Source organism: Tursiops truncatus, chromosome 2 (genome assembly GCF_011762595.2).
Source record: "Tursiops truncatus isolate mTurTru1 chromosome 2, mTurTru1.mat.Y, whole genome shotgun sequence".
NCBI lineage: Eukaryota > Metazoa > Chordata > Mammalia > Artiodactyla > Delphinidae > Tursiops > Tursiops truncatus.
The window spans coordinates 96,964,217-96,987,336 of record NC_047035.1 but is presented as its reverse complement, the minus strand read 5'-3'; the positions used below and the strand labels follow the sequence as shown (position 1 = coordinate 96,987,336).

Genomic DNA, 23,120 nt, shown 5'->3' with positions numbered 1-23,120 from the left:
TTTTTTTTTTTTTTTTTTTTTAACCAGTAAAACCATGTAGGTGAACCTGCTTTTGACACTTCTGCTTTTCTTTCCCATGAAATCATGTAGGTGGGCATGTAGTTGGTGCTTGCTACCCTTTCCCTTTAGTTGCTTTACAACCAAGATAATCTTAACCCTCCTCTTTTAACATACCTTCAATCTTTCAAGGAACAGCCCCAGACTCCCCCGTCTTCAAGACAGCCGCCTCCTTTTTCTTGTAAGATCAAAGCAGCACACTCCACACGATTTCTCACAAACAACAAAGGACTGATGATTAACAGGCGGGTAACCGGAGGAGCACAGATCGAGCAGAGCATCATCTCCCACCCCTGTAGGTGGGGAATGTGGGCAGGGAGCCTCCTTTGGAGGAACTGCCACCTTCTATAAAGTGACTTCACTGTCAGTAAGCCTACAGCCCCAAACAAAGAAAAGCAACCTTTCCTCTCCTCTGCTTCCACTATATCAACCCCACCAGATTCGATCATCCCATTTTTAGTAACTGCAAACTTTTAGGAAAAGTTTAGAAGCGTGCCTGCCAAACGCCCCCCACAAAATCAGGAATACACTCGCACAATTCTTTGTCAAAACTCCATCTCATGAGTGTTATCTATATACTCACTTCCCCAAAGTTTCCCAGTCATTTCAGAGTCCAGAACTATCTATAAGCTCTAAGGGAACAAATTAATTGTAAAAAAGGTGGGGGGGCAACTTCAAAAACATTTTTACTATGCAAAGAAAAAAGAAGGAAGGGAGAGATTGGAAGAAGAAAGATCTTTTTGGTCTCACCAGTGTTAGTTACATAGATTTCTTCATATCCTTTTCAAAAAAAAGAAAGAAAAAAAAGATAACAAAGAAAAAATTAAACTTAGGATTTCTTTCTTTTTCTCTTTTTTTAAAATAGCCTCTGACACCTGTGAATTCGGCTGACACATCTGGTTCACACTGTGGCTGGAAGCTGGCCTGGTGCTCACCACTAGGCAGTAATGCTTTCCAGCTGGGTATAAGGACTCTCATAGGACACCATCCTCACACATGGTCCCTCTTAAAGCAAGACAAACAAGGCCACTCTAATTTTTTCTAAGCACAGATGAAAACCAGGTCACTGTGTCACCACAAAATACCAAACATCCCTCTCCTAATATGAGTGACTACTGCTTCTTTACTAAGTACAGCTGCTAGCCTCACTCTGCTTTCCTCGTAGATTTTTTTTTTTTAATGTACACAATCACAGAATTGTCCTCACTTCAAGGCAAACCTGATCAAGAGAAATCCTCTGCTTTTTTAATGCCCTCTTACTGACATGCCCTGTGGTTCACCCTGGTGTGCATTCTCCATGAAGTGATGGGGAATAAACTGAACTTTTAAAACCATAGGTGTGTTCCTGGTGGTCTTTAGCTGGAGGGCATTGACAGGTATTATTAATTTCACATATATGGAAAATGGTGCTCAGAGAGGTTTTCAAAAACTCTACTAGTGACAGGATTAGAAGCCAGATCTTTCTCAAATAGTTCAGGAGTATGAAAAAAATGTATATAGATAGACAGGTAGCCTTCGCTTAGGTTACATAGAATATGTCTGTGACATTATGTAAGGCATACTCACCCTTTTTGTGCCCCGAGTCCCCTATCCCAAAACCTCAAAATGCTACATTATAAGGTTATTCCTTTGGGTTAAGGAACTGACCACTGTACTAAGCTAACTTAACTATTGATTCCACTTTTATCCAAATTAACTTATCAAATCATTTCCTCTTTAGTATTGAAAAGTCAGTGTACTGAGTGAGTTGTGACTGGAGATGGTGGACTGAGGGTATACCCCGAGCTTGGTGGGTTGGTCATAGAGGGAGGCCTTGAGGAGTCATGATCGGGAGCGCGGGGAAGTCAAGGTCTGGGCAGCACAGAATGTCTAAAAGACAGGGAGGGGGGAAAGCACTGGAGATAAAATTTAACAACTTTCCATTTTTCCCCCTAGGGTCCACTTTGCATATTTCTTTATAAATTAGGAGAGATCACTAGGCTGGGAGTTCAGAGACCTTAGTTGTAACCCTACCTATGTTACCATTTGATTCTTTTTGACAAGATACTGAACTGTCTGAACTAAGTAAAATCAGTAGATCGGGTTCTCCAATCTACTGATCTCAAAGGCTCCCTTAATGATCTACGGTTCTATGGAAAGATGATCTTTAAACCATTTCATGCTATTTCTAATTGTGTTCGCATGCCCTCATTTGTTGCTTCCCCAACACTTATTATGCAGCTAGCTGTGCTTAAATGTGTGCTAAATTATGGGGAAACAAAGACTGGTCTCCACCCTATAGCAGCAGACACACAAAATCCTATTTCTAAGCTTCCTAAGTATATTCATAACATAAACATACTTTGTATAATTGCTGTTGACAGAGTAGAATGTCAAAAGTTTCGAACATATTACATCTAGTCACCTGAGTTAAGTTTTAGAAAACATGTCTGAGTCCAGGGACAACACTGATTACTTTCTTTCTAGATCTGAAAACCCAGAATAATGCTCCCATCCATAGCTGTTCAACATATACAAATAACTGACCGTCTTAAAAGATAGTGTGGTTGCAAATGTGGTAGCACAAATATGAAAAAAAATCAGTATCTAGTTTGCAGCCAGGAGTGCACTAGCCAGATTTTGTGAATGTTACGAATTCACAATGGCTAATAATTAGCGCACGTAAGCTTAACATAATGTCAGTGGGAAACACAGAACAAAACAGCACATCTCACAAGATGCTGCTTTCCTGAACTCTTGATGAAATACTTTCTCTCTTTATGCAGATACTTGAAATTTCCAGTTAGGAAGTAAAACTAGGCAGAATATTTTTTCAGTGGGACTCTGGGATTTCTTCTTTGGAGATGTGTAAGAAAGTGCTAGCCAGTTGGGTTAGCCTCCATGGTTATTTGCATATTTTTCTGATTTTGAAGTTATCTCTTTTCTACTGTAAAAAGATAATCAAGGAAAATATTTTATATGTGATCTCTCTTTTTACATATGTCTCACTCTGCATACAACCTCAACCCAGCCAACATATACTTTTTTTCACTTTTTCCTAGTTTAAAACTGCCACCATAACTGTTTTGGCAAGGTCCTTATGGGTTACGTGAATATCATTCAGGGTCGGAAACTGCTCCTCCATTAGCTGCGTTTCAATTCTTCCATCACCAAATGTCATTTCCAAAAAAGAGTAAATGTATTTCCAAATAATAGGACAGAAATGAGTTAATTCAAGAAAAACAGGTGAACTCTACCCACCGCTACTGGCCTGGAACAGGGAGGGGTATGACAGATCAGTGCTCTTCTCTCAAGCATTGCTATGTTTTCCTCTGCTATCCTTTGCTCCTATCTTCCACTTCACATGGCTGTTAGCCTCAGGCCAGGAAGGCAGTGAAGTGTAGAAACCACCAGGTAGAATCAACTAGACAGGAGCTGAGATGAGGCTGTTTGCGGAACCTATTTCCATGCATCTCTGCACCTGCATGGAGGTGCTAGAACACTGAGTGGGATAGTATCACCTGGTCTAATTTCCCTTGACTGCAAGTGTGTAAGTCGCAGACCCAAGACTTGATGGGACTGAAATACCAAACTCAAATTAATTTGAAGTAACTTTAAATACCCTTTATTTTGTACAGGTCATTAGTCAGACCCAAATGTAGACTTATTTTTCCTTTTGTTTTATTCTGAGTGTATGTGTGTATGCATGTCGACAGACTGCAATTTCTTCAGAAAATTAGCAAAATAATGAGGGTTCTAGAAACCTAAAGAAGACTATTATCTTCAAGTATTTGAAAAACTATCATATATGATAGAAGTCAATTTATTAAATATTTTCTCCAAAGGTAAGATTTGGCTTAATGAAAAGAATTTGCTATAAGGCAAGAGTTGGTTCAAATTTTATTTTATAAGCTAGAATTTTCTAATATAAATTAAGCCTCCTGCCAAGGTGTTAAATTTTCTCTGTAGATGCTCAAAGAGAAATTGAATGACCATTTGGAGAAGGAAATCAAAGAACTTCCTTGTGCTTACAAGTTGCAGTATTAGCTGTATTTTCCAACTCTGATTTCTCTTAATTTTTTATTCTCTTCTTTTCTTTCAATTTTGGCGCACATGGAAGTATTTCACACAATGTGTCACATTGCGAATTTCTTGCTTAAAGCAATGAAAAGAGAAATTTCTTAAGGAAATGTCACTGATTTTGTAGGGACAACTTTAAATTTTATTGATAGTTATTGTGGCAAGCAGTGAAGTTGAATTCATTTATTAGCAACACCTCTTTCCGTTCAAGGTGAGAACACGGGTTTTAGGGAAAAATAAGGAGGGGTGATCAGGAAAATATCCTTTTCCTGGGGCATACATGTCTACCCTCATTTTGTCTGCACTGTTTTTGATTCTTCCAATTTACATGGGCATTTTAATGAATAACTTCAGCACAAAGCTCGCCTAGTGTATTTAACCAACACCAAATAATGCCAAGAAATGGAAATAGACTATGAAAGTGTTTCTAAAGTTTAATGAATGGGTGGCATCTCTCTTCTCTGAAAGACTTAAAGAAGAGTGAACTCATTTCTTAGGTATTATCTGCATCATTTTTTTTTTCTTTAAGGGACTCAAGCCACGTGATTCTAGATGGCAATATTTTTCCTATCTGTTTTCTCAAAATGTCACTGCCCTAATGTGACTGTTTCTTAAGATGCCTGTTCACAATTCAGTTTTTAAACAGGTAGACTGAATTTTAATTGTATTATGAGATTTTGCAAGTAAATTGGCTGAGTAATACTGAGTCAATCCGCCTTCTTGTAAGCACTCATTCCTAAATATGCCTTTTATTTTTCAAAGAAGGGGCACTATTTTGTTTCAGAAAACACGTTCATTACCATTAACAGTCTTAGGCTGACCTGACTGTGTAGGGAGAATACTGATCAGGTAGAGGAAAGTGTACAATATGTGTGACTGTTACTGCAAGAGCCAGCTGTGCCAGCATTTCTGATTTAATCTTTATTTTGACATTTTCCTCTGTCCTCCCTCAATTTCAGGCAACCTATGTACCTTACAATGACTGCATTCCTATAAAGAACGAACAAAGGGGACAATATTTAGATGTAAAAAAAAATCATTTGAAAATGAAAATCCATGTTTAAATAGATTTATTCAGCAGTGCTTTTTTAGTTATATATAAGGTCAGCAGACAAATCCAGCAGTGAAAAGCCAATAATATGTATTTTAGAGTATGATGTTTTGGCATTTCAGGACCTAATCTAAAGTACCAGTATAAAGGATTTTCTTTTGGAAATGGAAAATTTAAGATAACCTGTCATGAAAGTCAAAGTGACATGTACCTATTCAGAAATGTAAAAGAATGGAGAGGCGATTAATATTCATTGAGCATCTACTATGTGCCAGACTCTTAGCAGCAACTATTTCATTTAATTTTCAAAATAACCCACTGAGGTACATTTTATTATTCCTATTTATTTGGTGGAAGAAAATGAAGCCCTGAAAAGTTAGAAAACCTTGCCCAGGGTCACCTATCTGGTAAGTTAGATTTGTCTTTGACATCAAATACAAGACCTCCCAATTCTAAGGGCTGCACAGGGACAGCAAAAGAGCACGGCTCTTGCCTGCAGAAGGCAGGTGTCAAGTAGGTTTGGAAAAGAATTCCAGTTGCTGTCATCGCAGGGGTGTGTCTTAACCCGTTTGAGGAATGTGACTTTACATGTTGCCACTGACCACGTGGGGCTATTATGAGATACAAGTGAGAACAAAGATTGGAAGTCACTGTGAAGTTTTCTACTTGGTCCGAGTGCCACTGAACTCCAGGTAGTTATTCTGAGGAATCTGAAAGTGCCAAGGTCAACAGTGTAGGAAGACACAATCATTTACATGACTTGGCGGGCAGTATGTATATCTTTGTGTGAATGAATAGGCCGGGGGTGAGTAGGATTTGTTGAGAATTAGCAGGAGCTGAAAATGCATAGGGTGAGACCAGCTCTGCACACCTGCCTCTTCACCTAACCGAATACTCACTCTGCAAACAGTCCGCGTTCAGGAGGTCCTGACACTTCTCGTGGCACTTCACTCCGCACTCTGAACACTTCATGCCTTGCCGGGCAATGCCCCACAGGAGCCCTTCACACTCGTAACAGTAGGTGGGTGTCGTAGCCGTCCAGACCTCAAAGTTGTGTGGGGTGGTGGAGGACATGGGGTAGATCAGTGCCTGCAAAGTCTTCTTGAAGACATGTATTTTCTGTGAAGATGACACAAGTAACCAACACGAGCCACATCAGTGGATCTGGAGAATTTCATCATAAAACAAACCATTTTACAACTTTTTCCTGAAAACGCTATTTTGAGGGGACCCCTTGATTATTGATTTAAGTGAGGGCAGTCATCAAAATAACTCTGCACACTTATTCTTTGCTCAGTGTTCTAGGGCCCAATTCAGTGCTTTGAACACAAAGAACTCCCCAATCTTCATATTGGACTGGGCTCCCTGCTGTGTAAGCTTCTTTCATGGCAGCACAGAGCTCTTGTTGCTTGATAATGACTATGTCCCTCTATCCTGTGAACTCCATGAGGGCAAGGATGATGAGCACACTGCTCACTGCTGGATCAATCCTCAGAGCCTAACCTAGTCTCTGGCTTGAGATAGATGTTCAGGAAACATCAATTCAAAAAAAAAAAAAAAAAGGAATTATATTACTATCCTTGGTCTAAATTGGTTCTTCTGGTTCTTGGTAAAATTACGAAGTAATGGAAAATATTCTCAATGCTGATTTTAACCCTCCAGAAACACTCCCCCCCCCTCTTTTATATTCTACCCAGGCCTCATCTCCCTGATTCTATACCCTCTCTAACACTACACCCCTCCCCAGTCCCAAAGTACACTTCTTCTATAGATCTTTCCACAGAGAACTGCTTTCATCACCTATTCCTTAGGAAGGAGCTCATCAACGAATTGATAAGAAAGCCCTAGTAGTAGATAAAGGTTAAATGTGGCACTCTCCCATGGCGCTTTATATTTTAAAGGGAGATAATATTTAATAGCACATGGAAGCTGTTGGTAGAGTGAGCACTGAACGAGGAGCCAGGAGGCCTGAGTTCACGAGCACAGGCCCCATCATGTGACATATGAAATGGGCTTCAGAAGGCAGGAGCTCTCTTCCCTATTTCTCTAGTGCCTAAACAGTGCCTATCATTGTCCTTGGGCATAGTAAAGTTACAACACATTTTTTGTGTGTGAAATTAATGAATGTCTGTTACTTAAGAGTCTTGTGATCTAGGAAGAGACATAAACTCTCTAATCCTCACTTTCCTGTACTACCTATCTACCATATTATGTTGAAGATCAAACAGTGAGATGGTAACAAATATAGTCCATAGACTTCAAACACTAAGAAAATACTAAGTATGGGCTTTCCCTGGTGGCGCAGTGGTTGAGAGTCCACCTGCCGATGCAGGGGACACGGGTTTGTGCCCCGGTCTGGGAAGATCCCACATGCCGCGGAGCGGCTGGGCCCGTGAGCCATGGCCGCTGAGCCTGCGCGTCCAGAGCCTGTGCTCCACAACAGGAGAGGCCACAACAGTGAGAGGCCCGCGTACCGCAAAAAAAAAAAAAAGAAAAAAGAAAAAAGAAAATACTAAGTACTAGTGTTGATAGTGGAGACTTGTTTGGATGTGTCTGTCCATTTGATTGTCATATCCCACTATGCAGGTGACGTCCTGGTAGAAAGACTAGCACTCTCTGAAGTTACAAATACAAATAACTTCCCACAACTACCTGATGCATAATGAATGGTTATTTACATAAATCCTGTAGGAGTCCAGCTGATAAGCAATGCTAAAAAGGAAGCACTTGTATTTTGCATTAATCATCCTTAAATCTCATTTCAGAATGTCTTCCCACAGTGTTGAAATGGCTAACTTGTCATTATTTTTCAAACCCATAGTACGGCAACAGTGTATTTCCCTTTATTAATACATTCCCCTCATTATGTATTTTCCCAGAATATGTTTGTTAATGGTGGAAGGAGGTTCCCTACCAGGGAGTTAAGCATTACTAAAAAAATTTTCTAGCTTTTGAACAGCAAGATGCAGCCTTGCTACTCCATGAGGGGCTGGTCAAAGCTCTTTATATTTCAACTGAGTCTACAGAGCAACAGTATGTTCAAAATATGGGAAGTTCTCAAGTAGAAGACCCCTGTGTTAGGGTTTGTATCGACAAAACAAGTGGATCCATCACTTTTCAATAAAGACAGTCTAAGCCAATAAATCTCTTGGCTTCATTCCCTAATGAAGATGCCTTGTCTTGAAAAGAACTGCTAAGAGTTCTTTTAGAATTAGAAGTATGTATTATGCATCTTTGCTTCCCATTTACTGCCTAGCAGAGTGATATTCAATATCATCAAAGTGACTTGAATGATTCTCGGCATAACAGATTTACAATCAGCTCTCCATTGACAGTTTCATGTTCTAGCTGAGCTGAGGGGCTGGATGACCGTGTAATGTGTATATGTGGTGTGTGTGTGAGTGTAATACAAAATTTTCGGTTGAGCCAAAAAAATAAGAATGGACTTTAGGTATATTTGAGATTGCATAATTTGTTGTCTTAGTAGGGGAAAACAACAATTCTAACTCATTGGAACACTGGGTGGGAAGAGAACAGTCTGCTACTGAACGCAAGTGAGAAATACATATTAATTTTGAAATTTTGGGCAAAGGGTTGATTTTGAACATGAATTTATCTGTATAATTTAAATTTGATGATGAACACACTGTAATTCCCTATATCCATTTTCATTTTATTGAATTCAAGTGACATATAGTCAGTGCTCTAAATCCTTAGGCTATAGTAGGAGTAATAAATATAAGGACCACTTGCTAAAAAATTAAATAGGCTGAAGGAGGGCTTCCCTGGTGGTGCAGTGGTTGAGAGTCCGCCTGCCGGTGCAGGGGACACAGGTTCGTGTCCCGGTCCGGGAAGATCCCACATGCCGCCGAGCGGCTGGGCCCATGAGCCATGGCCGCTGAGCCTGCACGTCCGGAGCCTGTGCTCCGCAACGGGAGAGGCCACAACAGTGAGAGGCCCACGTACCACAAAACAAAAACAAAAACAAAAACAATAAATAGGCTGAAGGAAAGCAAGTGAAAGACAGCTGAGAAGGTTTCATTGAAATGTTTGGTTTGGTTAAAGAGGGATGGTCCATTTCATGAAAAGAGCAAGTGAAGCTAATTTCAAAAAGAAAAAACATGGAAAATTTACTAGACAGCACATTGAAAATCAATTGAATGGGGCATTAGAATAAACCATAACATGTGAAAGCTGTAGAAGCTGGAGAAAAACACTAGGTAATTCACTACAGGGTACATATCCCCAGTCTCAAAAAAATAATTATGAGTTTTTTCACTCTTGAGTTTTGGGGATATGGGCACATGTTTACCAAAGCTTGAAAAGTACTCTAAAATAAATGGCTAAAGAGAAATCAAGGAAACACTCCCATTTACAATTGCAACAAAAAGAATAAAATACCTAGGAATAAACCTACCTAAGGAGACAAAAGACCTGTATGCAGAAAACTATAAGACACTGATGAAAGAAATTAAAGATGATACAAACAGATGAAGAGATATACCGTGTTCTTGGATTGGAAGAAACAAGACTGTGAAAATGACTACACTACCCAAAGCAATCTACAGAGTCAATGCAATCCTTATCAAACTACCAATGGCATTTTTCACAGAACTAGAACAAAAATTTCACAATTTGTATGGAAACACAAAAGGCCCCAAACAGCCAAAGCAATCTTGACAAAGGAAAATGGAGCTGGAGGAATCAGGCTCCCAGACTTCGGACTATACTACAAAGCTACAGTAATCAAGATAATATGGTACTGGCACAGAAACAGAAATATAGATCAATGCAATAGGATAGAAAGCCCAGAGATAAACCCACACACATTTGGTCACCTTATTTTTGGTAAAGGAGGCAAGAATATACAATGTACAAAAGACAGCCTCTTCAATAAGTGGTGCTGGGAAAACTGGACAGCTGCATGTAAAAGAATGAAATTAGAACACTCCCTAACACCATACACAAAAATCAACTCAAAATGGATTAAAGACCTAAATATAAGGCCAGACACTTTTAAACTCTTAGAGGAAAACAGAGGCAGAACACTCTATGACATAAATCACAGCAAGATCCCTTTTGACCCACCTCTTAGAGTAATGGAAATAAAAACAAAAATAAACAAATGGGACCTAATGAAACTTAAAAGCTTTTCCACAGCAAAGGAAACCATAAACAAGATGAAAAGACAACCCTGAGCATGGAAGAAAATATTTGCAAATGAAGCAACTGACAAAGGATTAATCTCCAAAATATGCAAGCAGCTCATGCATCTCAATATCAAAAAACAAACAACCCAATCCAAAAATGGGCAGAAGACCTAAATAGACATTTCTCCAAGGAAGATATACAGATTGCCAACAAACACATGAAAGGATGTTCAGCATCAATGATCATTAGAGAAATGCAAATCAAAACCACAATGAGGTATCACCTCACACCTGTCAGAATGGCCATCATCAAAAAATCTACAAACAATAAATACTGGAGAGGCTGTGGAGAAAAGGGAAACTTTTTGCACTGTTGGTGGGAATGTAAATTGATACAGCCACTATGGGGAACAGTATGGAGGTTCCTTAAAGAACTAAAAATAGGACTACCATATGACCCAGCAATCCCAGTATGGGGCATATACCCTGAGAAAACTGTAATTCAAAAAGATTCATGTACCACAATGTTCATTGCAGGTTTATTTACATTAGCCAGGACATGGAAGCAACCTAAGTGTCCATCGACAGATGAATGGATAAAGAAGATGTGGCACATATATACAATGGAATATTACTCAGCCATAAAAGGAAACAAAATTGAGTTATTTGTAGTGAGGTGTATGCAACTCGAGTCTGTCATACAGAGTGAAGTAAGTCAGAAAGAGAAAAACAAATACTGTATGCTAATACATATGTATGGAATCTAAAAAAAAAAAATGATTCTGAAGAACCTAGGAGCAGGACAGGAATAAAGACGCAGATGTAGAGAATGGACCTGAGGACATGGGGAGGGGGAAGGGTAAGCTGGGACGAAGTGAGAGAGTGGAATGGACTTATATATACTACCAAATGTAAAACAGATAGCTAGTGGGAAGCAGCCACATAGCACAGGGAGATCAGCTCCGTGCTTTGTGACCACCTAGAGGGGTGGGATAGGGAGGGTGGGAGGGAGACGCAAGAGGGAGGAGATATGCAGGTATATGTATATGTATAGCTGATTCAGTTTGTTATAAAGCAGAAACTTACACACTATTGTAAAACAATTATACTCCAATAAAGATGTTTAAAAAATAAATAAAATAAAATAAAATAAATGGCTTATGAAAACATTTCTTATTCCAACAAAGCCTAAGATGGAATGATGGTCACTTTAGAAACTGAGGAAATGAATGGCTAAGGAAAGCATGAAAAATACATCTGATAAGAAGGGACTCATGTCTCAGGGGAATACTGCATACTGGGGGAAAGAGTGTATTTTTTGCAGCAAAGTAAGACCAGATCAAACAAGATTATAAGGACAGTTTTTGTGGAGTTTTTGTGGAATAAGGCAAAAGATAGGATATTGGGCACTGAATAAAAACAAAGCAGAAGAGAACAAGGGGAAACAGTCAAATTAGCCATGGGCGATGGGAAATGGAAGCCTGTAACTGACCTTTAAGAGTTGGATTAAAGGGAAGAGAAAATATATATACACACGTACTTTCATACATACACACATGTACTTAGAGTAGGTAGAAAGATAATAGGGTGTAGCTAATAGGATCCGAGCTGATGTGAAAGGATGGGAACTGGGAACTGGTTATGTTATCAAGAGAGGGTCTCTGGCCTAGGTAAACAAGGAACTAGACATATGGAGAAGGTGGTCTGAAGAACAAGCAGAGCTCAATTACTGGAATTAGGACTGAAGGACAGAATGGATTCAGCAATTTGGGAGACTTCCTGCTAATCTATTTTAAGTGTTTCTAAACTTTTCAAATCTTCTACAACAAACATATTATTTGCTAAAATGTATGTATGTTCTGATAATAATAAAATGTATGCTCACTGAAAGAGTAATTTATAAACCCAAACAAGCATTAAAATAAAAAATAATTTAAGTTTTCAAAGTTAGGTACGGTTTGATGCATGTTCTTCCAGTAATTTTTCTATTTATAGCCACGATATCAAGCTTTTGCAATGAAGTAAAGAATAAATATTATTTTTATATTACTAGTGTGATTCCAGAAAGTAAGGCAATTTTTATTGCTTCAGCACTGCTTTAATCTGTAGAAATGATTACTCTGCTTTCACTCAGGTAAGACTTAGTAGCCAAGTACAACCTTTGGACTCCAAAGAGGAGGATGCTCATATTTTAGACATAGATTTTGTTAAAAACTCCTGCTCTGAGAAACTGGAATTTAAAGTGAGTTGCCCTAATATATCACTTTTTGAACAATTAGGACAGGGAATGAATTGCCTTTTCTATTGATAACTACATGGGGAAATTAAAATGAGTCCGAGAAATAAAGCAATCAAGCCTCCTTCAGGGAACAATTACCAGTGTCTTTGGACAACCAAAATTCCAATCTACAAACTGTTAACACTTATAACAGGAACAAAGCTTGACTGTCGCCATTTTCCACATACCTTTTCTCCTTTTCCCTCTCCTATGTTAACCAGCAACTTAACTAATGAAGTTCTATTTTTCTCTGCATCCTGTGGGCTTCCCTCATAGAACTACGTAAACCATCTCTTTCCTATACTTGAAAACAATCACATTTAGATAATTCCAGGAAAAAAAAGTATGCTTCTTTTTTTCAAGCATATTTCACATAGTTGATGCATGATTTTAGAAATCTACTTACTGTCCTCTAAGTATCATTTTGCTATTTCTGGACAAAAGCATCAGAAAGACTTTCAGAGCAAAGATTAGGTACAATGTGACCTTTGAAACGGGTCATAAGCATGAGGACAGAACAATGGTAGAATAAGTTCCTGAGTATAAAAACAGACATAATTTCATGACTGATTTACTCATTAGACTAATCATTACATAAGACTGACTGTAGAAGCTAAAATTACTTGGGTAAAATTTTTTGTCACAGAAAGTGCTAACAGAGACTAAAAGTTATGTGCCTATACATGGAAGACTGTAAGTAATTTGTTTTTACTTATATTGTTTTATAAGAGGTACTAATTACCAGTGACCTAAGTAACTTATGGACTGAGTCCAAATAAAGAGGGTAGAACAGTGATAAAATAGATGGTTCAATAATTTAAGGAGAGGACAATATAGTATATACAGTCTGAAGTACAATATGGTTCCATGCCAATACATGACATGGAACTTGATCTGATAACAAATTAGGGTAAATTTGTCGTGTACTATATAAGTATCACTTTTTCTCCAATTCAAACTTTCAATGAAAAAATATATATATACAAATAAAGAAGGTGGTATGAGATGAGTAACTTATTAAATATAAGCGGCCAAAATAATTTGAATTTCTCCACTGGGAGAAACTTTAGGCATTTTAATCTGGAAAGTCTAATTCTTACCAGTCGGGGCAGAGACTGAGTTCTTATAAATCTTCTGACAGAGGCCATGAAAGAACAGGAAGACGGGTTAGGATATTATAAAAGGAAGAGAGGGAAAGGGGTGACCCTCCCTCTTAAAGGGAACCCATTCTATTGTTCTCTTGTAAAACCAAGAAAGTCAATCGTGTAGCTATGTAAAGCTGTGTAGTGAAAGTAGACAATCATAAAAATAATAACTAATATTTATGCATCCAAAATGGCTGAAGTGCTGTCTATTTGTTATCTCATTTGATGCCCCTCCAAATCCTCTAGAAATATTACTATATTCATTTTGTTTATTGGAAAACTGATCTGGAAACCTGGCAAATGAAGTTGATATAGCCCACTAGGTAAGTGTTGGGAAAAAAACATTTTACTTTGTAGAAGGGCTGCAAAGAAAGATTCCCCAGGCACCTAAATACATAAATAAATAAATGGGACTTAATGACAGATTTAAAAAAGCAGATTCTGTGGAAAACTAAGAAGTATGTTTGGGATCCAGTTAAACTCCATGGGCTTGGATCTTTGGGTTTTCAGACCATTTTCAGATAGGACATTTAGACTTGACTTCTACCTAATGTGGGCATTGAGGGTAGTAATCAGAGACTAAGCATTTTCAGATCTTTATATATTTTTTCAGGACAGAATTACTGATCAACTTTAAAATTTGAAAAGTATTTTAATTAAACATTTAAAAATAAGAGAACTGGGCTTCCCTGGTGGCGCAGTGGTTGAGAGTCCGCCTGCCGGTGCAGGGGACACAGGTTCGTGCCCCGGTCTGGGAAGATCCCACATGCCGCGGAGCCGCTGGGCCCGTGAGCCATGGCCGCTGAGCCTGCGCATCCGGAGCCTGTGCTCCGCAACGGGAGAGGCCACAACAGGGAGAGGCCCGCATACCACAAAAAAATAAAAAAATAAGAGAACTAAGCTCAAATTTATTATAATAAATGTAAACTGAATCCAACCATAAAAAGACAAATTCTGAGATTGAATTTTAAAACTAAGCTATCTGTTTTTATGAGATATGCATAAAACACATTAAGATTTAAAGAAAGGGCCAGAAAAGGTTCTATCAAGGAAGATATTAACCTAATTACTTCAGTGAGCTGTATTAATATCACATAGAATATGTTTAAGGAAAAAACATGTAAGAAATTAACAGGATTGCTACCAAAAGTTGAAAGAAACAATTTATCAGGGATATAGAAGTCCCAAAATTTATGTACTGAACAGAAAAAGCTCATATGGGATATCTAGTGCTGATCATGTACTAAGCCACAAAGCAATTTTCAATTAAATACTAAAGACTGAAAATACAGTCCACGTCCTCTGAACACGATACAGTAACAAAAATAAAGCCCTTATGTTTGGAAGATTAATGAATACACTTTCTAAATAACTGATGAGTCAAAATATTAATCACTGGACAATTTATGAAATAATTCTATCTCAACAACAATAAAAGCACTATATATCAAAACTTGTATGATGCAGCTAAAGTGTGCTGAGAGGAAAATGAATAGCTTAAAATGCATTTGATAGAAAAGACAAAAAGAAAATTAGGTTATACAAGTGTGGTAAAAATATAAACAGAAGCAACAAAATGATAGACACAAAATCTTTGAAGTTTAGAAGGAGGAAGAAAATGAAGAAGGAATACACAAGGGATGGAAATATTCTCTTTTTAAAGCTGAATGATGGATATAAGGTGTTTGTACTGTTATTTACTCCCTTCATTTATGTTGTAGATATTATTTTGTGTGTATGCACTAGTTAATAGCAACAATAAAAATTAACAAACTACATATTCAACTTAGTAAGTTAGAAAAATAGCTTCAGGGAAAATATAAAAAGTAGAAGATGAGTAAGAGCAGAAATAAATGAAATATGAAACAAAGAAACAAAATATGGAGTCAACAAAACAAATGCCAGAGAATCTCTTGCAGTACTGACTCTATAAAAGAGAGGAAAAAAAATACAAATAAATAGTAAGATGAAAACAGCACAAGCTTTTATAAATGATACAATTATATGAACAATTTGACGGTATTAAGTTTGCAAATTTAGAAAAAAGGATAACTTTCTGGAAAAAATATAAATGATTAAAATTGACTCAAGAAGAAATGTTTAAATAACATGGATAGAATTGTTATACTACATAAATTGATTTAGTAGTCATAAAACCACCCTAAAAAATCAAAAACAAAAAAATGTGCAAGACGGTTTTAAAGGCAAGTTTTGCCAGTCTTTCAAGGTTAGCAACACTTACTTTATGCATATCACCCTAGAGAAGTGGAAAAGGAAAGCTTCCCTACTTATTTTATAAAATTCGTTTATTCTTGATGCCACAATTGTTCAAAGACATGGTAAACCATAGGTCATTTTACTAATGAATACAGGTGCAAAAATCTTACATAATTAGCAAACATATGAGAAAACTGATGTCAAGAAAATTTCAGTAACTTGCGTAAGTTCCCTCAGCTAGTAAATGGTGGACTTGGACCAACATGCTTCTCAAGCCAAGGACCATGATTTCCTTCTCTTGAAGAAGGAAAGAAGCAGCCCCAATAGCAATACTACTTGTAAACAAGAGATAACCTGTATATTTGGTGTCAGTGCTGATGACTCCCCTGTCAGTACTCCCTGCAATCTGCCCCTCAGTTGCAAAGGTGACAGGGAGGCACTGGGCTTAGCAGGTACTCTGGATACTTCATCCTAAGACCCTGTTCCACTGCCCTGACACTGCTGTGCCTGGCAAGACATTTCTTTAATTCTCCCTCATTGTGAGATAAGTATTACTACATTACTTTAACGATGAGATAAACAAGTCTCAGGGAGACAAAGCATATTGATAAGAAATGAGTTCTCAAAGGCAATAGGAGGTGGAGCTGAGATTCAAATTCAGGCCACATCACTTCAATACTTGTTCACGTGGTATGAAAGGATTCCTGTTCCTGAGCGGGAGTCCGGAATCCCTGGGTGAACTGAGCCTGCAACTTCCAGATTGAACCCCAGGTCCCAGACAGGTGTTCTGACCTGCTTCCTCCTTCCATGTTTCTTTCTAGGTCATGCTAGGAATAGGACCCAGCTCTGATATCCTGTTTATCCCCACACCTAGTTCTTGCCAGTCCCTTTTCTTTGGCCTGAATCCTGTTATTGGAAGAAGGACCTCTATCCTCCTAGACAAATCAACCCTTTATGAGAACTGACACTCCCTATAAGCCTGCCCGTATGCCAGCCTCCTAAACATGGACACCAACCCAGAAAGAACAAACAGTGTTCTAGAATCTCTTTTAGCCTTGGTGATTTGGATTCCTCACTGTACCTGAGTTTCTCATAACCATCATCTAAGCCTGTCTTAGTCTAAATACCCCTGCCTACTAAAAGCTTCCATTATGAACTATAGCAACAGTGGGTACAGAACATAGTATCTCAGCTCCTCTCTCACTATAAGCATCATGACAGCAGGGATTTTTAAATGAGTTGTTCTCTGCCTTATTTCCAAAATCTGAAACACTGCCTGAAACACAGAAGACAGTCAATTAATATTTGTGGAAATAGTGAATGGATTTACTGTGACTGTGCTACTCTTGGCTCTAAACCTAGGAAACTACCCCTGAGAAAGCAAGCACAAAGCTGAGCAGTGCAGTGCCAGGCGGATTATTGTTGTGGTATATGGATACTAGACTGTTATCCTGTCTGGTGTTATCAAACCAGATGGGAATGTTTCAAAGCTGTAGTACTTAAGGGCTGATTAGACGGAGATTCCCAATCAGTCCCAGTAGCTCCTTGTGGTGACTAGGAATTGGTGATGGACGGGGCGCCTGGCAATACTTTGCTCACTGCCAACAGTGTGTCAGTGGAGGTGGTGCTGGCTGACCCACTGTCATCTTGCATCAGACTTTATAGCCCTTTCCTTCCTTGGAAGAGATGACTGAGCGTTTTACCGCACATCTCTTTAATTCAAATAGAAGGGCTACCATTTTCCACATGGCCAAGCCTTTTTTCTTCATGTAAAGGCAAATATTTCATGCTTCACATTGAGGGTGCCTGGGACTCACGAACTGGGAAGTGGAAAGTATTTGCTCCAGCATTTATGTTAGTTGCCCATGTAATGACTTAATGTGACAGCTTGTCAAGAGTGGCATTTAATATGCCTGTTGTACAGAAGTCATATTTCATTTGCTTTTTGAGACATGAGCCCCAGGAATACGGGCTCTATGAGTTTTAGAGGGAGCTGATGATGAACTCTGTTCATCCACTCAACACCCACACAGAAATATCTTCTACATAGGTCTTCTGAAACTGAAGAAGCAAAATGATATGTTTAAGTAAAGGAACAATAGATCAATAGCTAATTTAACTATGAAGTGAGGGTGTGGTCTCTGTCAGAGCCTCAGAAAATGTAGTAGCATTCCTCTCATTTCTGTCGCTTTCCTCTTCACTTTTCATAGGAATGAGTATTTGTGCGTTAAACCAAATAGCAAATTTTAAAATATAAGAAAGGAACAGTCTAGGAGTCTATCAATAAAAACCTTCCATCTTGATTATTTCCTCAAAAGCAAAAGACTGGATACTTTGAGTTTCAGCAAGCAATATGAAGCTTTCTCATATACCAGAGAATGTTTACTTTCTCTCGTAACCAAACTATAGTGAAAATATTACATGGCATCATAAACCCAGTAGATAAGAAGAAGCCCCTGGGAAAGCAGCCATATTTTAAAAATCCTACGGCACAATAAAAAATGTTCTGAACTTGCTGTAGCACCCAGATATCCAAAGGGACATGTACTATTGCTGATGTAGTACTTAAGGGCTGACTGGGTTGGGGAGGGCAGCTTGCTGATAGACACCTAGGAAAGGTTGGCTTTGGGTGGAAAATGACAATGACAGGAAGAAGAGAATGAAAAATATAAATAATGGTGTTTAAATGGCAAGTGTATAGAAATTTAAAACAAGTAATAATAGTGGCCACATTTTTATTCTCTAAGAATGACAAAGTCTCTAAAATTGGGGGAGGTAGAGTACCTAGTTGCAATAAAGGAGGGCACAGATAAATTGTATTGGATAAAAGCCCCAGCAGAGGGACTTTCCTGGTGGTCCAGTGGTAAAGAATCTGCCTTGCAATGAAGGGGACATGGGTTCGATTCCTGCTCAGGGAACTAAGACCCCACATGCTGCAGGGCAACTAAGCCCGTGTGCCACAACTAGAGAAGAGAAAATCCGAACACCACAACTAGAGAGAAGCCCATGCACCACAACGAAAGATCCTGCGTGCCTCAACGAAGATCCCAAGTGCCGCAACTAAGACCCGAGGCAGCCATAAAAATTAATTAATTATTTTTTTTTAAAACAGCCCCAGCAGAGTGGCTGTGCAGGATGCAGTTACCATGGCACAACACCCACTGCTCATTGGAATCACCTGGAAGTTTAAACAAACCAAAACAAAACAACCTCTTCTATCCAGACTATATGTGAAGCCAATTAAATCAGAATCATGGGAGTGAGACTCAGACATAAGTATGTTTTAAAGCTCCCCCAGGTGATTCTAATGAACAAAATTCAAGAATCCCTGACCCTACTTGTACCTTTTAATCATGCTGGTTCTTTCATTCAACAAGAATTGACAAAGCTTCTATCTTACGTCAGACAGTGTAGTAAGCAATAGGGATGAAAATATTTAACAAGAACAACTAACAGGATATAGTGCTACCTTCATGGAGTCTAAAAGGAAAGCCTTATGCAAGATAATCAAACTGTAGTAACAAAAATAATAAGAATACCAGCTTGTATTTATTGTTTACTGTACCCTAGGCCGTGTAAGCGTGTTAAATATTCATCCACTCCCTTAATCTTCTGTATTATTATCACCTCACTATACACATGAAAGAACTCAGGCTCAGAGAAGTTACATAACTTATCAGACATAACAATGCTAATTTAGTGGCACAGATGGGACTCACCCCAAGCAGCCTTCACTCTTAACCATGCTACACCATACTATACTATGGAGGTCATGATTAAATGCTAGAAAAGCCCAGTGGAAGAAACTAATAATTGAGCCAGAAGGGGAGGAGGGTGTTTGGGAAAGCCTCCAAAAGGAAGCAAAACGTGAACTATGTAAAAACTTAGCAGGATTTTTTAGGTGGACAGTGACAAACTGTGTTAGGATGAAATGGCATTTGTAAAGATGGGAAGGTGCATGCGTATTTGAGCAGCACAGGATAATTTGTACGATCGTGCAGCTGAGGACCTGAGAAACTTTGTTTAGGGTCAGACTTTCCCCACGTTCCCAATGATTCCTAGAACTCTGGAATGAACACAACAAACAAGCAGCCCAGGCAGAATGCTTTTCCCCAGACCACGATCAATGCATAGTTAGTAACTGACTCTGCACCTACCAATTCCTCATTATTTAGAGATGTCCTAATCACCATAGCCAGGGAGAGTCCAGATTTCCGGGCAGCCAGGGTCTTAAAATAGAACCAAAAAAACACAGAATTATGAGGTGACTGCTATGTACCTATTACTCAGCAGAAGGTGAAAGTGTAAAAGTACAGACTATCGCTATTGACACTTTAGTCAATAGGGACCTACCATTTTCAGTAGTCAGCCAGTTCATCCAGAATGTGGAATCATAGGACATTAGAGCTGAAAAAGTCCCTTTAGATCATCAAACCTAGGCTCTACATTTTACAGATGATAAAACTGAGGCCCAGCAAGGCAGGCCTGAAGCCCAAGTTTTCTAGGCTAGCAAGAGGCTTCTAAGACATTGTTTTTCCCCAAGACAATCATAATCACATTCCTTCATAAAACATAACCATTGATACAGAGCCAGCTGATCTGTCTGATAGCCCTGAATCACGACTGGTACTAGATGATTCTTGAGTTGTCCATAGTTCCCTGAAATATGCTTCCACATCTGGCCAGAATATTTTCTTCCAAGGGTCCATTTTGCCAACTGAGAATCATCATTAGACTTGTTTTCTTCACTCAATGTTGGTAACTTAGGTGATTTTAAATAAGAGTCACATCCCTTTAGTTTCCCCTGTAAAATAGAACCATTATGCTGCTCCCACCTGAAACATATACAATATAATATACCCGATGGTGCTATAGAGAACTCTGGAAATCAGGAGTGCTATGTGGGAATATTAAATCTTCTCTCCCATTAAGAACAAAGGGAAGTCACAGTGGAATAAGAGATCTGGTCAGAAATATATCTCCTTGGAGCTACAAAGCCAGTGTGCCCAGTTAGGTTGAGTACAGTCCTAAGTGAGCAGGTGACTCACTCCTCACTTGTAAACTCCTACCATCTCCACTCCTACCACGTAAACTAATACAGGACTTACCTCCAAAGATGATCTTCCATCTCGGACAACTACTGTCCCTAAAGTTATGTTTTTATTTTATTTTAGCCTGCATTTGTACCTGTTGTTTATGTAAATTGGTCTGTCTTTCAGATTGAACTAGATGTTAAACCTTGGAGAACCCAAACTTCTTATTCGAATATGTCTCTTTTTATTTCCCCATTTTGCTCTCTTTGATCCCATGAATAAGAGCAGTGTACATTTGAAAAGACTGCCAAGTATTAATTAAATAAAATGAAAGTCACTTACCATGGCCTGAAGTGTCCAAGTGACAGAGAAAACAAAATATAAATAATTAGACATATGACAGGTGAGAAAAGAGTGTAATAATGTTAAATAAGCCTAACACTTAAAAATAATGTCACACTATAATGGCAGGAATCTGAGCTAATTGTACAGACATATCATGCTTTCCAGCGAAAGATTTTTCCAGGCAAGATTTTGTCTTTCTTAATTTAAAACTAAAGTGATGACCTTCAGATGAAGGTTTTCATAGCAAAATTGAAAATGACTGGTATCAAGAAATTGTGCACGTTGTTGCTAAAAGGAAAACTTCAGTTTCTCTGAGGGAAAATATATTTTAATATAATAAACTATTAAGAATGAGCCTCCAGCAAAACATGAAAACATTGTGAATGATAGAAAACATTTCTTTTTCATGTTGATGGCCTATTTGTTTTTAGAATTTAATACAGACTATTATCAATTCTTTGCATCTCTAAGCAGTCCCCAGCCTATTTCCTATAGGAGAGTTTGTCATTCAGAGTTATGTTCAGGGCTAATAAAGGTTTTAATGACTTGGAAGCCATGGTTTTCTCCGGAGAGTGGAACAGCTTATTAATTTGGCTAGACTTGATCTTAATATATGAGAATAAGGAAGTGATTAATATTATCTGCATGCTTCATAAAGCAGTTTACTGGGTTAAGATGAAGACTGTCAAATATAGCCTTCAACTGCAAAGTAAACTTGTGGTCACCAAAGCCCAGGTGCAGCAGCCCACTTTGCATGCTGTGTGATTTCTTTCTGCTCAATTATAGGGCCATTTTAACTCAATTTGTAATTTCAACTAATATTAAAAGCTGTCAAAAGGTTAGAGTTATTTCCTCCATCTAAGAGATTTTAAAGAAATAATAAATATAACACTTGCTAGCATCCAGCTTCTGCTGTGTGTTATTCTATGAAATATTTACAGGCTAGGCATTTAATGAGAAGGACAGTATGACATCTAATAAAGATAAAGACAACGTATGCAGTCAAAATGAATTAAACAGGAGTGACTCACCACATCTCGTACAATAGGCAGAGTTTTTTTCCTTCGGAGATCTGGCATACTATCAATACCATAAAGTCCCCAACCGGCTCTGAAAGAGGGCACAAAGGAATGATTTTAATGGTTAACTGACTCTTTATAAGAAAAATTCCACTCTTTGTAGTAAAAAGGCTGTGAAAAAAGGTTAAAGGATTATCATGCTGGTTCAGACAGCAGCAAAGATCCAAGACTCAAGGACCATTATTGAGGTACCAAAAAGGACACTACCACACATAGTGATCTCTTGCCTTCTTAGATAGTTCCATACTTTGAAACTTTATAGATGGCCTGATTTGACACATTGTTTTACTGTACCACAGAGAGGACAACTGAAACTGTTAGGTATATGGAACTTTGCACCTCCAGGAAAAACAGAACCAAACCAGTTTTGCTGGAAGTTTGGTCTGTCTGCAATGGTAAAAAAAAAAAATTACTTTTATTGTAAAGATACTATGTTTTGTGTATATTGCATCTTCACAGATTGAACTCCAAAGTGGCATCTCAAGGATTCAGAGACACATCTAAAATATTAGTGATTATTCCAATACCAGGATTTCCACTTATCTGAAGTATCTAAAGATAAATGCACAAGATTATAATAATTTGTTATACAAGAATGTTCACTGCAACTTTTTTTTTGTAGTAACAACAAAAGCTAGGTCACCTAAATATTCAACAACAGTATACCGACTGAATGAATTACAGTATATTATACAATGGGAAGGAT

General features: G+C 38.3%; 1 protein-coding gene across 1 annotated transcript in view; it reads right to left on the bottom strand.

The window, feature by feature from the left end:
* The window catches only part of UNC13C (unc-13 homolog C), a 406,907-nt gene extending 384,467 nt beyond the window's left edge, over positions 1-22,440 (bottom strand). Inside the window, exons 1-3 of the mRNA XM_073801031.1 lie at positions 22,367-22,440; positions 20,115-20,186; positions 6,067-6,286 (exon numbers count right to left, since the gene is read on the bottom strand). Coding sequence (XP_073657132.1) covers positions 6,067-6,286; positions 20,115-20,186; positions 22,367-22,414 — 340 coding nt within the window. The 5' untranslated portion in view covers positions 22,415-22,440. The remainder of the gene's footprint in view (positions 1-6,066; positions 6,287-20,114; positions 20,187-22,366) is intronic.
* Between the last annotated feature and the right edge of the window lie 680 nt (positions 22,441-23,120).